The sequence below is a fragment of the Artemia franciscana genome, chromosome 10 (assembly GCF_032884065.1).
Source record: "Artemia franciscana chromosome 10, ASM3288406v1, whole genome shotgun sequence".
NCBI lineage: Eukaryota > Metazoa > Arthropoda > Branchiopoda > Anostraca > Artemiidae > Artemia > Artemia franciscana.
Window position 1 is genome coordinate 4842378 of NC_088872.1, and position 15165 is coordinate 4857542.

Below are 15165 nucleotides of genomic sequence, written 5' to 3' on the forward strand. Positions count from 1 at the left end.
TGTTCAAAGAAGAAACAAAAGAAGAGTCCTTTTTAGGTTGTAAGTTCCAGCTTTTAGAGCCAGAAACATTCAGGATGAGCGAATTCCGAGAACTTTTTCGACTCGAGTTAAGATAGGTAACAGATAAGATAACAGATAGAGGCAAGAATTTTAGGGGGGCATTTTCTTTTCCCCCAATAGATATTGAAAATACCCTTTTTGGCATTTTCATTGAAAAACGACTTTTTTTTGTATTTTCAGTAGGCAAATAAAAAAAAAACAAAAAAACATTAGAAATGCCCTCCTCCCTCTAGATTTGAAAAATTCATTTTCGCTCCCCCCCCCCTAATCTCTGTTAAAGAGAAAAAATAAGGCAGAGACATGAATGATGGATTGTAAAACAACAAAACGAAAGTAAAACAGTTCAAAATAGGGATGACACCTTTTTATTGACAGTGAATAGATATAAAATTATTTAACTGGATATTTCGAACACATATACAGTGTTCGAAATATCCAGTTAAATAATTTTATATCTATTCACTGTCAATAAAAAGGTATCATCCCTATTTTGAACTGTTTTACTTTCGTCATGGAAAGGCAATGTGGTCTTCGAAGTTATTTAAAACAACAGAAATACCACTTTGCACAGGAAAGGACTGGCGAGACGCAGGGTTTTCAAGCTAAAAACGGCCAGATGCATTCGACACGGGAGTATTTTACCCCAATTTTTATAATTTGCTTATTTTCTTATATTACTAATTTACTTATTTACGTATTGTATCCCAACTTTTGACCTAAGAGTTCTTTCCAGATTAATACTCATTTTGAGTTTTTATTAGGCTGAATCATTGAAGTTTGAGAGTCCGACATAATAGCACTGTAATATTTTGTATACCTGTAGGGATCAATCCCGTACCCTTTTGTGGTGGTAGAGGGTTTGACCACCCTTCCTCCCCCTGAAACGTTCTTCCGACTCGTAAAGCGCAATAAATTGCATTTAAACCAATTGTTGATGAGTTTTTTAAGTTTTTCTTTGTAGCCCCCCCCCGAGCAAAAATCCTGGATACGGCTTGGTAAAAATACTTACTATAGTGGTTTTAATCTGTCCAATCTTACTTAATTTACTACCTGGCCAAACGAATTTTCTTCATTTTGTGTTCATGTTTTACAAATTTAAAATATCTGCCAAGAAAACACTGTTTTTTCTGTGAAAAAAGTAACCTTAAAACGCTGTGTCTCTTCAGCACTTAACTTTGAATGTGGTGAATACTGAATATTAAATATTTAATGATCATAAAAATCTGTACGCGCAGTTCTATAATTTTAAAGCTGATAAAGCTTATTATCACTTATTCAAGTTTGAAGTCGAATAAAACAGTTGCTGCGAACTTCGAACTCAGTTTGTTTGTAGTTTCAATCCTTAAGTATAGGCAAAGGGCAGCTACGTAGATGTGGGGACTGTACAATTACTTGTTGAATCAAAGTTGGCCTCCGGGGATTGTAGAAGAACAATCAAATATGTTACAGCAATGCTTGTCATAGTAAGCAGCGTTGTCGGTGATACTGAATACATTCCAAAAGGCGTGGCTCTTGGCGGAGTTGATTGTATAATGGCCAAAACCATGTGAAATGCCTTTCGATCGGATTCTCCTATGTTGGTCCAGTTTTCGGAAGCTTTTGTCTTTACCACGCTCTGAAATAAAGAAGATTATTTGAAAATTAAGTTCAATGCTTCTTGGTTTAGTTTTTTACGTGTTTTTCAGTATCAGTGGCTCAAAAGGTGATATGTTACAAGACATAGATTTTAAAGGAAAATAGGAGTCTCAAGTCGCCGAAGTATTGCAAGGAAGAAAAAGAAACTAATAAACAAAATAACGAAACTAAAAGAAACTAAAGAAACAAAAGAAACCAAGAAACAAAATAAACTGCTATAGACGTGGATCTTAGTTTAAATTCAGATTAAATTAGTTCCTTGCCTGATTTGTGGATTTTTGTTATTGACGATGACTTCCACTTCTAATGCTATCAGGATACTGTATCAGTATCGTATCGATTTGTAGTTTTTTAGTAGTATTTATGGTATATTTAAGTAATTTTTAGTGTACACTAAGTGATTTCCAATTTGAATATCTCAGTTATATTTTCGTGGTTTGAGATGTTTTCATCCCTCAACATGACAATAAACGAATTGACCTTTAATTAGAACATATCTTACAACAAAATGTTTGAGTACATAAGCAATTTTATATTATATTAGCCTAAATTTCTTTCTTATGTAGAAAAAAGAAAAAGAAACCTAACGGAAAAAATTTATATTCGAAATAAGCTGCTAAAAACATGGAACTCGTCATAATTCAAAGTTAGATCAAATTAGTTCCTTGTCTGATTTCTGGATTTTTGTTATTGACGATGACTTCCACTTCTAGTGCTGTTAGGAAACAGTCATCACACAATCAATCACACAATCAATCTCCATACTGTCACAAAGAATACTATCTCCATAATATAATCCTTTTCCCATTGAATATGTTTGCAAGCACAATTTTCATGCTAATGTCTCTGACACGTACTTTTTTTTTTACACCTGTAGCTTTTACACGTGGCTTTTTTACTTCTGTTTCTATACACTGGTATAGAATCAGTTATGTTATGTTTATTACACCATGTGAAGAAAGACCACCAGATTTAGAGTCGCATCTTCCGTCATGGCTAAGCGAAAATATGACCAATAGTTCATCTTCAGGCGACAGTAGTGACTCACTTCCTTTGATTGACTCACTTTGATTTCAAAAGTTTTAGTTTTCGAAGGGTAATAGCTACGTCCATGGATAAAAATGAGGATATTAGACTATTTTATGATTGCACATGGTAAAGAATGTGATTAAAGGCTCTTTTCCTATTTCAAAAGTTTTAGTTTTCGAGGGTAATAGCTATGTCTGTGGAAAAAATGAAAACATTAGACTATCTTATGATTGCACATGGTAAAGAACGTGATCAAAGGCTCTTTTCCCACAATCAATCTCCATACTGTCACAAAGAATACTATCTCCATTCCTTGTCGAGACTGTTTTTCATGGTAGCTATTGAAACCGATGTTGCAGGAAGATGATGCTTGCATTTTACATGCTTCTGTGGAGCATGCCAAAAAGAGAATTTGGGAGATACTATTATTTAGTAGTGGTCTTTACTAGAGTTACCACTTTCAAAACTCGACATTTTTATTGCTCACCTACTCCAACAAAAAGAGGAAGAATTGTTTTGGGTGGTTTTTAACTGTCTAAAACCTCTGAAACATGATGTAGCAGGGGTGTGAACTGTCGCATTGCAGCAAACCAATCACATATGATCAAAATTGGGGCGTCCACTGTAATGTACCTACACCAAGTGGCGCGTGCCAAGCGAAACGGAAGTGTGCCAAGCGTGGCGAAAACTGTTTCATGCGTGGCGGAAACTGTTTCAAGCGTGAAAAAATTGTGTCAAACGTGATGGAGCTGTGCAGCGCGTGTGGCGTAATGAGATGTATACCGGGTGGAGGAAAGTGGGCGCGCTCTTGAAACTGCCGCGCCATTTGAAAACCAGTTTACTAATTTTGAGCGACAAATCCAGACTAGCAAGGAAATGCGATTTCAGGTGTGAAATGTCATTTCGTCGTTTAAAAATCTGATTTATTCTTTTATGAGAAATATCCAGTCAGTAAAAGGAACGGAAGGTTTTTGAGTCGCAGCATTTTCTACAAGTAAATTGTCTGTTTCTCTCTGGTGTGATCTTGATTGAAAAATGAATAAAGTAAAAAAATAATATAAAAAATTCTCTGTTTCTAAGTGGTATGATCGTGATTGAAAAATAAATAACTAAAATAAATAAAATTAAAATGGAAAGTCTGCGGTGTGATCATGATTGAAAAATAACTTCAATCGATAAATTAACAGCCTTGTTTTTATGTTTTAAATAGCAATAGTAACTGCACCACCCACTAACTGATGTAGGATGAAGTGTAGTGAAAGAAATGCATAATTTCCCCTTAAAACGTAAACATACCCCAAAATCTCAGAATTTATTTTCTCAGAATAAGTCAAAATCTCAGAATAGTCGAACTGAGCCTGTAAAAGAACTCACTGTGTCGGCCTTTCGTGATTATAGATTCTTATTTGCTAGTTAATTGACTTCTGTTGCATGATTTTTTTTTCTCATTTATAAATCATGTTTATTTACATTCCGCCGATGCTTTTAATTTTTTCCTCTTTTTATACCATTCATCAATTTGGAGTAACCATTATTTTGTTTACATCTTTTTTTTTGGTTTCCTTTCATTATGAAATATATGGATTTATATGAAATATGTTTGCATTGCGTCTATGATTTTGATCTTACTTCTTTGATGTATTTTTATCAACTTAAAATAAGTTTACTGCTCAATGTGATTCTCCCCAAGGGGAGAGAGGGCAATTTTGCAATTCTTTTCAATTGCGATTTTCCACAAGAATTTGGGATTTCGGGTTTGGGATGTTAGGCAATACTTTACTAATCACTTGATCACTTGGGATTTTTACATAATGCATCACAAAAGTATAAGGCTCCCGTAATCATGTTCCTACCGAGAAGAATAGATTCTGAAGGAAAGGAAGGGAAAACAAAAAAAGAAATTAAAGGAAACGTATAAAAAGAAATTAAACGTTAACCGGTTTTAACGTTGACTGAAGGAAACGTTATTAGAGAATAAGAAGACAGCAGCAATAACTATAAGCATGGAACCTTCGGAAAAGTATATGTATATTGTATTAAAAATTACCATCACAATATATTTCAATTATATATTTTATTTAAAATCTAGACACTTCTCTCAAACTTGTAGAATTTTCTACATATTAAATTTGGGATATTGCCTAATTCTGAGTAGTATTCCTGCTTTAAGTAACCTTTTATTTTTGTTTTCCTTTTTTCCTTCGTTTCCTTTTTTTGTGATTTTTTTTTCTTTCAATTTTTTGTTTTTTTACTGGGGATATTTGCATTTCATAACTCAAGCTTATCTGAATTCCTTCGATTCTTCCAATTGTTTCTTCTTCTTATACCACGCATCAATTTTAAGTAAATAGCGACGAAGTCCACACTACCTTTCCATCATAAGCATCAACAACAAGAAGAACAATAGGGAATTCTTTTGGCAAGACAGCTGAATTAATGAATATTTCAACGGGCCGTCCTTAGCAAAACATAAATATATAAAAAAAAGAAGCTTACATTTAAATACAGCCATTAAAACTAAAATCGAAATCTTTAAATATGTCCCAACACCGTTATTTCAACGAAGTTCAACTAGGAGTTCACGAAATTCAAATTACAAATTTCTCATTTTAGTTTTAGTGGTCGTATTTTAATGTAAGTCTCTTTTCTCTTATATATTTATATTTTGCTGAGGACGACCCTTGGACACAGGGTTGAAATATTCATTCAAATATAGAATTCCACTGTCTTTTGAAAAGAATTCTCTTATGTTCTTCTTGTTGTTGATTTTCATAATTTTCAGTAACCATTATTTTTTTTGTATATCTTTTTTCAGTATTTTTTTCTCTTTATAGAGAACTATAAATGTAATTATGAGCGTGTTTGCGTTTCATCTTCACCTCTGTCGAGGCTGTTTGTCGATTCTAATTTACAGCTGTTTGTCGATTCTAATTTACAAAACGTTCTTTGTAACTTAATTAAATCTTCTTCCCTTCCTAAAACCACACTGTTCTTCTTTTAAAATTTTACATACAGTATCTCTTAGTCTGATAAGAATCATCCTGAAAAGTAATTTACTTCCAACAGAAATCAGGCTAATGCCTCTATAATTACTACACTCATTTTTATTACCTTGCTTAGAAATGGGTCTAGTTAAAGTTTTCCTAAAATCACTAGGTACTTCCCCCTTTTCAAAAACAATGTTAATAATCCACGGTAATTTATCTCTAACTTTGCAGTCATCATATTTCAAACTCATTTTGCAAATTATCAGCACAAGAGGCCTTATTATTTTTTTTACCCTTTCAGCACTGTGTCTGCGCAAAATAAATCTTCCTTTGCTTCCAAATTGCCACAAACTTTTTCATTTGTTTCTATATAATTTCCCATTATTTTACCATTTAATTTTGTTCGTTTCCGTTTTTGCAATGTTTTTGCTAACTCTTTTATTCTCTGATATTATTTTTCAGTTTGTAAATCAAGAGTATTTACAATCCTGTCATATTTTCGATTTCTCCCCTTTTTATACCATTCATCAATTTTAAGTAACTATTTTTTTTGTTTACATATCTTTTTTTCTGTAAGTTTGTTTTCGCTTTTACGGAGAAGAATTATAAATCAAAAGTGTTTGCATCTGTACTTTTGATCTTGTTTTTTTTTTTGCCTGTTTAAGTGACCATTAATTTTTGTTTGCAAAATGTCCGTTTCCTTTCTTTATGATGGTGCTTTCCCAGAAAGACAGGAAACTAGGTAAAAGCCCTTAGATTTTTTTTTTTACAAGAATGAGCATGGCAGTTTGAAAAGCATTGTGATAGAAAAAGGGCTGTATTAATGGGGGAGGGGGCTGTACTGCGCCTCAGGGGGTGGAGAGCGGGTGATTCCGTGGCAGTTTTGCGGGAAGAATAAACACCGGTTTGCCAGTTCAAGACGAAGATTTTAGACCATAATTGTATCGTCTCGAGTGTTTTGTCTTACCTAGTTCTTTTGTACATTAGGGTTTTCTTGACCCAATAACTTTCTGGGGGCTGCGATCCAAGAAAGTCATTCAGTCATTCATGATCTACGCACCCGATCTTGTTTTGTTCCTTTTCATCCATTCCAAGTAACCATTTATTTATTTTTAAAAGAGGTCTCTTTTTTTCTTTTTATGATGGTGTTTTCCTTGAAAGACAGGAAACTAAGTAAAGGTTCTCTAAAAAATTTTCGCATGATAAGTATGACAGTCTGAAAAGAATTGTGGTTGAAAGATGTTTGCAGTTCATGTGACAGTTCTCTGCCGAGAAACACGCGAGAAGATAACTTTGCAGTTAATTTTTATTTTTAAACCCATGTTTCCATCTTTTCTTCTCGCAAACTGTCGAGAGGACGTAGGCTACACTCTCCGCCGCCTGGGGTACAAGACAGGCAACCCCTATCAAATACAGGGTAAGTTCTGTTCGTCCTAGGATTTGATGTCTGTTCTGATAAATGAAAGTTTAAATAGGGATAATTCTTTTTATCAAACAGTGACAATTCACAAATAATCCGGATATTTCGGTCACATGCAGAGTTACCGTCGTCAGTAGAAATACTGTATATGTGATCAAAATCCAGTATTTTTTGGGAATTATCACTGTCTAATAAAATGTTTTATCCCCATTCGACCTTTTATTTATCGGCATTGAAAGTCAATGTGGTCTTCGAAATTACCGATGTCTATTTTAAGCCTTCGCAACGATCAATAAGAAACGATGATGGTCGCAGTTTTGTGTGACAGTTCTCTGCTGAGAAACACGCGAGAACGTAACGTTGTAGTTAATTTTTTTTAAAGTCTTGAACCCGTGTTTCCACGTTTCTTTCCCGTAAAACTGTCCAGAGGACATCCACTCTCTGCCACTTGTGGCACAAGGCAGGCAGCCCCCCTCAAATACAGGATAAGTTCTGTTCATTCTAAGTTTTGGCTTTCGTTTTAAGACTTGGTAACAATGATTCCAGAAACTGTTTGAGGATAAATTTTGAAAGGGATATTAGGATGAGTTCCTGAACTGAAATGTCAGCTTCTCTTTGGTTTTGCTCCTGAACTTAACTCTCAGCTGCTCTTGAGTAACTTTGCCCTTGTCTCATGATAGTATCAACAAGTGTATACTCATCCACGTGTTGGCTGAGACGTTGTAAGTAGTTTTCCGAGTTATTGGGAGTTAGAACAGCAAAGATTGAATTTCAGTGCTTAAAACAAGCAAAAAAAATGCTATGCCAAGATTACAAATTATGAATAAATATCTGAATTGAGAACAATATAAGAATTTCATTATCCATATATCCAGCTTTCATTTATATATTTTCTCACGCATTCCATTTGCTATTATTTTTTTTTTCCGTCAATTTTCGGGATGCCTTTCTGTGACCGTAAGTTGCTTGAAATTTGCCGACGAGCCATTTACTTTCACCAACTCTCCAAAACAGGAAAATTAGTTTGTCTTTTCTTGCCGCAATGGTTATAATCCCAATTCCTGGGCTAATTCAAGGCTGCCTCCCCCCTAAGTTTGGTGCAATTTATTTTTCTGTAGACATTTCCACAAATTTACAAAGCCAGAAAAAAATTTACCAAAATTACCAAGCCAGAAAAAATGTTCAAAATTTATGCCGTCAATTTTCCTTTAAAGACAATGTCCATTTATATCATTAAAAGACACTATAAATAGATAAGTTTCTGAACTTTGTTGTTTAGCGTCAGTGACAAGCTCGTTTAACTTAAAAGCAGCAGATTTTTTTTTTACAATTAGCAAAAATTTCAAAACTGGTAAAATTAAGCTTATCAAGCTTATAAGGATGTCAGTTTGGCAAAGTGGTGCCCGCGGCTGGACGAATCGTTTGGGGGACGTTTTTGACCCAGTTAGCACCAGAGAAATTCCGGTGGCTAACAAAATTTTGTACCGTTAGCTCATCTTGTACCATTAGGAACACCGGCATCTCTTATAACTTTCATAGTCGTAATTGAAATCATTAGAAATATGACTCGACCTATTACACTCTCTGTGCGACTTGCAACTAATATGATGTCCGGCCACCTCCTCTTAACTCTTCTAAGGGCTCAAGGTACCTTGGTTGTAATCTTTTCACAAATTGTTTTATTAATATTAGAATAGCGTTTTTAGTCTTAGAATTAGTATTTGAATTTTGACCCAGTTAGCACCAGAAAGATTCCAGTGGCTTGCAAAATTTTCTCCTGTAGTGGCGGAGTGGGTGTGCCCTTAGCTTGATAATACGAGACCCAGGGGTAGCAACACACTGCAGGGCCGACGCAGGGACCTTAGTAGTCAAGAAGCATCGTTAATCCGATTACTTACTTACTGAAGCTTATAAGGGCCTATCGGAGACTTGTCAAGCAGTATGCTCAATTATGTGATTAATTTGAGATTAAGAAACTGACTAGTATCTTAATTAGAATTAGTATTCATTCAAATTAGAATGAATATTTTGGCCCTATGTCCAACGGCCGTCCTCAGCAACACAAAAATATATGAGAAGAAAAAACTTACAACAGGATACAATCAATAAAACCAAAATGATTTTTTTTTTTTTTTAAACAGTCCCAGCATCCTTACGTCAGCCCAGTTCAACCAGTACCGATAAATAAATTGTGATGAATCGAGGCAATTAATTGGAACGACAAAATGTGGCGCGAGACCCAGGACACACCTATAAAGATGCCATAAACTAGGCAACTGTTGAATGCAAATCAGGCCCTTTAGCGCTATATATATTCCGTAAGGAGTTCTCCATATTCCCAAGGAAAGAGTAGCAAATAAAGGTAATTCAGCTGGAGGTTGCTAATTACAATGAGAATCAATATATACAAACCTGTCACATGCTGAGAATCAGGACCTGGCCTCGAAATTGGCTACATAGTTTTTTCCCCAAAACTGGCCTATTGACATATCTGGCCACAAAAACAATCTAAAAAGGTCACAAATTTAAGGAAGAAATTTATATTTTTCCCTTGGTGGTTTTATCGAGGTGACGGATTGACATTAAGAAGAGGCTCATAATGTCCGCGGTTAGAAGATAAGCGACAATGAGAATCTATGTATACAAGCCGTGCCTCGAAATCGGCTACATGTTTTTTTTTTTTTCTTTTTCTTAAGACTGTTAAATTGACATTTGTGGCCACAAAAATAGGTCTAAACTTTAAGGAAAAATTCGTATTTTACCCAGGGTGGTTGTATCGAACCTATGATGACGCCATACCATCAAGAAGAGGCTCACATTTTCTGATATATATATATATATATATATATATATATATATATATATATATATATATATATATATATATATATATATATATATATATATATATATATATATATATATATATGCGTGTGTGTGTGTGTATAATTAGTGTGTGCATAATACAAGGCTAATAAGAAACACCAACAAGCGATGAGCTTCGAATAATCAAAAGGATAAACAAATTACATTTGTCACACTTGTCATGTGAAACTACGTTTCAGGGAGGGGGGGGGGGTGTTAAAGCATTCTTCTTGATTTATATTTATATAACTATGCCAGGACTTGTCTAACTAAGTTTACTGTTTTTTTATTTTATTTATTTTTTCAACTTGGAAAACGTTAAAGGTCATTGACATAAAAAACAAATTGGGGAAAAGGGAGGAAGAAAGAAGTCCCATGTGTATAAGTGTACCAGAACGTGCGTGACTAAGTGCACACACACCAACAAAGTTGTTTGCAGGTACAGAAAGCTCTTTTCTTGTCTTTTTTTTTAGTCACAAACCCTAAAGGCCTTTTCAGAATAAAATTAGGGGGGAAAAGTAAGAGAAGGATTGGGGATACAAAAAATGTGGCCGACAAACTTTTGGGCAATTCCTGTAAATGTAAAGATTCTTGTGGTTTCTCTCGTAGTCGCCTATGTTTAAATGCTCTTTTTTTGCAAAAACTTCAAAAATGAAAGTCCAAAATTAAGATTTCGACAAAGGAACTGCAACAACAAAATGATATTCTAACGACAGAGCTTTACAGAAACTTGGTAAATTGAATTGATATGTGAAGAATAGAAGTTAGAAAGTGAAAAGAGAAAAAGAAAGTGGCATTGAAGGGAGAAAAAGAACGTACTATTGATTGATAACGATTTTTTTTTATCTGCTTACGGCATAAAAAAATTTGGCAAAGAAACTACAGTAGAAAATGACATTCTAAAAATACACCTTCATGAAACTTGGCAGATTGAATTGATATGTGAAGAAGAGAAGTTTGAGAGTGAAAAGAGGAAGAGTTGCATTGAAAGGAGAAAAAAAAATGTCCTATTGATTGATAATAATTTTTTTTGTGGGCTTACGGCATAAAAAAGAACAATAGAAAGAACAATGAATTATAAATACCTGGAGATTTATGCTTTCCACAACAAGTTGAGAGCATAGCTTGTTGAAGTACAACATTCTTAGAAAATTCATCACGGCATGAGCAGTATAAGTTAGTATTGACGGTGTTGGCATTATCTTCCAAAATTTCAGCTCCCCATAAAAATTTGCACAGAGCATCGCCAGGGATGTGGCATCATTTGCTGCTATTACCCACTGAAAAATCTCATTCCATCTTGCTGTCAGGTCTGTTACAAAGTTTATTCGTCTCCAGAGAAGCAGTGCTTGACCGCTGCTTGAATTATTTGAATATCTTCTTTTTCTTGTGCAAACACAGTAGCGATCGTCAAAGAAATTATGGTCGAAATAAGTTGTAGCATCTTTTAAGTTCATGGCTAAGTCATAGTAAATTGAACCAATACCAATGTCACAGAAATAAATCAATATCCAGAAATGTATTGTCTCTATTGTGACTACAATGAAAATAATATACCGTGTAGTTGGATCGTTGCCAATAACAGAAGAGAAGATGCAGCTACTCTGTATCGTCTCCGAAATAAATATAACCACCCCCACAAAAGACACTAGAGTGAACACAATATACATAACAGTCATCTTATGAAACAACTTTGTGAACTGCTTATTTCGGCAAGTGGGAAACCCAGATAGTACCTTATCCCATTCACATATTAAGCTGGAGATTTTTTCTTCATTTTTTAGTAGCAAAAAATTGCAAGTAAGTGACGGAACTATATGAAAACACCATGGGGTTATTTGGACAATTTCAGCGACAGTCTTGCCATCATAGACTAAACCTTTCGTGAATATATATAAGCATAAAGAAAAATATGCCGACATTGAGAAAAACACAGTAGTTGGTATTATATACAGCAATGGGCTCTTTTTCGCTTTCCATTTTGGTAGGATTCCCGTATAGTAAGTTATATTTTCGGCTACCCTGAATGTGTAAGCCGAATGTTTCCGGAGCCAATTATTTTGTGTTCTTCGTGTTGGTTGGATATTCGGGTCCTCGCAACCTTCTATGTAGATTTTGATCTCTGGTAACTCCATAGCTAATGTTGTTGCTTGTGGGCAAGACACTCTTTTACTTGACAATTTTTATATTGATTGCTAACATACCTGAAAAGTCTGAAAAAGTGAGTCACCGGGAAAGAACAATTAAAAATAATGATATGCCAATATTTGGAATTTTTTCATTGTAAATGGTATACATAGCCTGGGGTATTGCTGGCATGCTATGGACCGTAGCCTTTCATATGTAACTTTCGTAATATATTTAATGACCAATTTTGTAAAATTCAGGGAATGCCTGAGTTGATACGGACCCTCATATTTTGCCTTCTATAGATTAGAATGCTAGACTTGAAATCCCTTGTCCGTTAGGACAGGTTTTCGAGTCCTGGTGTTGCTGGTTATTTGGTTTAGAACGAGGGTCTGCTGCGTGACTCTGTAAACTCAGCCAGAGTGGACCCAGCTCAAAATGGGTACCTGGAGAGATGTGGCCAAGGTTAGGAAGGGTATGTGAAAGCACATGGTGGCCGGCCCCCAACCCACTATTTCTCTTCCTGGCTGAAGGGCCATGAATGAAACGGAAATCAGCACCGCCGATATTAATATTAATATTAACATTGCCCATAATTCATCAAAAATAAATAGTGAAGTAAAACATGAAGAAAAAAGGGAAAAGTTGAAGAAGACAGAAACATGTAAAAATCACACAAAGAACATTAGTAAAAGAAATGGTTCAAACAGTGATGATGCGAGTGGCACCAATACGCCTGGCACCAATACGCCGTTTCTGAAAGTATATTGTGTTGACCAGTTAGCCTGTCAATAATATTTGGCTGATGAAAGTTTTTTCTACTATTTGCGATAAAATAGAAAATTACAGGAATATAAATGAGAAGATTAAATATGAATAACATTTTTTTTTAATTTGCGATAAATGCCAGAGAGGCAAAAAATTGAATGGCAAGAAAAGGTTGAATATAGCTTGTCCAGGGCAATAAAATTGCATTGGCCACTATGGTTGCAATTTTAGAGTAACAATCTTAATTTTCACTGTGACGTCAACGAAGAACGTCTCCGCTCTATCCATGACGTCTCAGCTCTATCTGTATATATCTGTGACGTCAAGAGCGTCTGTGATGTCAGCGGACACTCTTGAAGTGTTTTTTTATTTTTTTTATTTTTATAGTATAATACCCAACCACCGAATCGAATCTAACTTAGGAATAGGGAAATTTTGGAGGACTCGGAGGCGTAGTAGAGGAATAAACGTTGAAAAAAGATACACAGTCTAGGAATATCAAGTGAAAAACTAATTTTACTAAAAGCAGTAGAGTAGAAACTTTACGAACAATCTGTGGCAGAGAAATTTTGCATCGACTAATTTAAGAATGCTGTCAGCGTGTGCGAGATAGGATATACCATTCAAACCGCTCAAAATATAGAATAATTACTCTCCAGAATTCCAGAAACGTAAAATCTGTCAAGACTTCTGGATAAAATTCCATCATGGACTCTGCCTTGACGAAAAAAGAAAAGAAAAAAAACCCTGGAAGAGGACAGGGTACTGTTACTTTCAATTCCGAAAATAAGAGTTATCATGCCAAAATTCTAAAAGAGAAATAGCTGAAATGCTATTGACCAAAAAGAGTTTAAAAACCTGGTTGTAACCTGGCTGTAACCGCTGTCGAAGGCCTTAGAAAGATCAAGAGTCCTTCAGTAGTAGCTTCTTTAAGAAGGAAAGCAAGAGGTACCATTAAAGAGAAAAAATAGACTAACTGTGACGTATGCTACAGAAGCTCTTAATGAATTCAGCAGAAAGCCTCTTTAAGAAGGAAAACAAGGGGTGCCATTATTAAGGTACCTCTATAGGAAAGCAAGTTAGATTATAATTAGTTTTCTATAATTAGAAATAATATAACTATAATTCTATAATTAGAAACCACTATTTAGATATATTTTAATTAAATATTTAATATATAGAGTTAGTTAGGTATTTCACATAATGCGTCCTGGGCGGCCTGCCTTTTATATTTCTCTGTTGTAGTTTCCATAATTTTGCTACTAAAGTATTATATTTTCATCAGTTTTTGGTATATTTCATTATTATAACCTAACTTCTTGAGCGCGGCTGGGATAATAGACAAGTGCCCTGTTTAATTCTCTACTTTTTTTTCTGCTATGCATGATGAACCAGTCTTAAAGGTTGAAAAAATTTCTCACCTTAACGTAGCTAACTTAATCATGTTTTGTCTGTGACAATAAAAATTGTACTGAGAGTTGTGGCATCATTTGCTTAGATATATAAAAGTTGCTCTTTCAATCATGTCCAATCAATGTCCAATGGAATCTTCTAAGGAATCTGTTTTTATTCCTCGTGGACCTAAGTTTTACTTTGATTTCGTCTTAGAGAAGCAATCAGCGGTCATTGTCTCGAAAGGAAAAAACAATATAATAAGCTTATTTTTCCATTGGTTATGCGTAGTTGTCTTATTATATGTAATTGTCTTTATTTTTTTCCCTTGGGTGTTGTTTTATTTTCATTTTTGTTTTCAATTGGCCTGATCCTCGTTTAAGCCTTTGACCTTGGCTGGGGAAGATAAAAGCAAAGGGTATTAAGGGGATTTTGTTATATAGTTACTTAGAATAAAACCTTACAAATAAACCTTCTTCTATGTAAAAAAGAAGATAGAACTCGAGTTGTCTGAAATGAAACAACAAAAAAAAAGGAAGAAAAAAGGACAGAAAATAAAAGTATGAAAAACTTGTAGTTGTATATTTTTCTTGTGCACAATAATAAACATAATCGTTTGCATAAATTTTCAGCGCTAAAAAAACTCCTTATTTGAGTTGGCCTTAGAATTGTGAAATAAACTGAACTCCTATAAACTAAATTCTTTTTCATGAAAATCTGAGTCTTCCGAAGAAACTTAAAACTCCCATTAAACTAATTTTAGTCACACCCATTGTCCCTGCCCCCTGAAGATTTAATTTCTGACCTACACAACTTGCTATCCATCATATATGTGCATCCTACAATGTCAGTAACGCATTCCAAAATAGTCAACAAAAAATA

At 34.6% G+C, this 15165-nt stretch overlaps 2 protein-coding genes across 2 annotated transcripts in view; one reads left to right on the forward strand and one right to left on the reverse strand.

The window, feature by feature from the left end:
- The window catches only part of LOC136031684 (prosaposin-like), a gene marked incomplete at its 3' end in the record, with an annotated part of 95776 nt that overhangs the window by 38297 nt on the left and 42314 nt on the right, over positions 1 to 15165 (forward strand).
- Positions 1097 to 14367, reverse strand: LOC136031685 (uncharacterized). Its single transcript, XM_065711365.1, has 3 exons — positions 14313 to 14367; positions 11082 to 12200; positions 1097 to 1675 (listed from the first exon to the last, which is right to left on the reverse strand). The coding sequence occupies exons 2-3, from the start codon at positions 12129 to 12131 to the stop codon at positions 1424 to 1426; spliced, it is 1302 nt and encodes a 433-aa protein (XP_065567437.1). The 5' UTR covers positions 12132 to 12200; positions 14313 to 14367; the 3' UTR covers positions 1097 to 1423.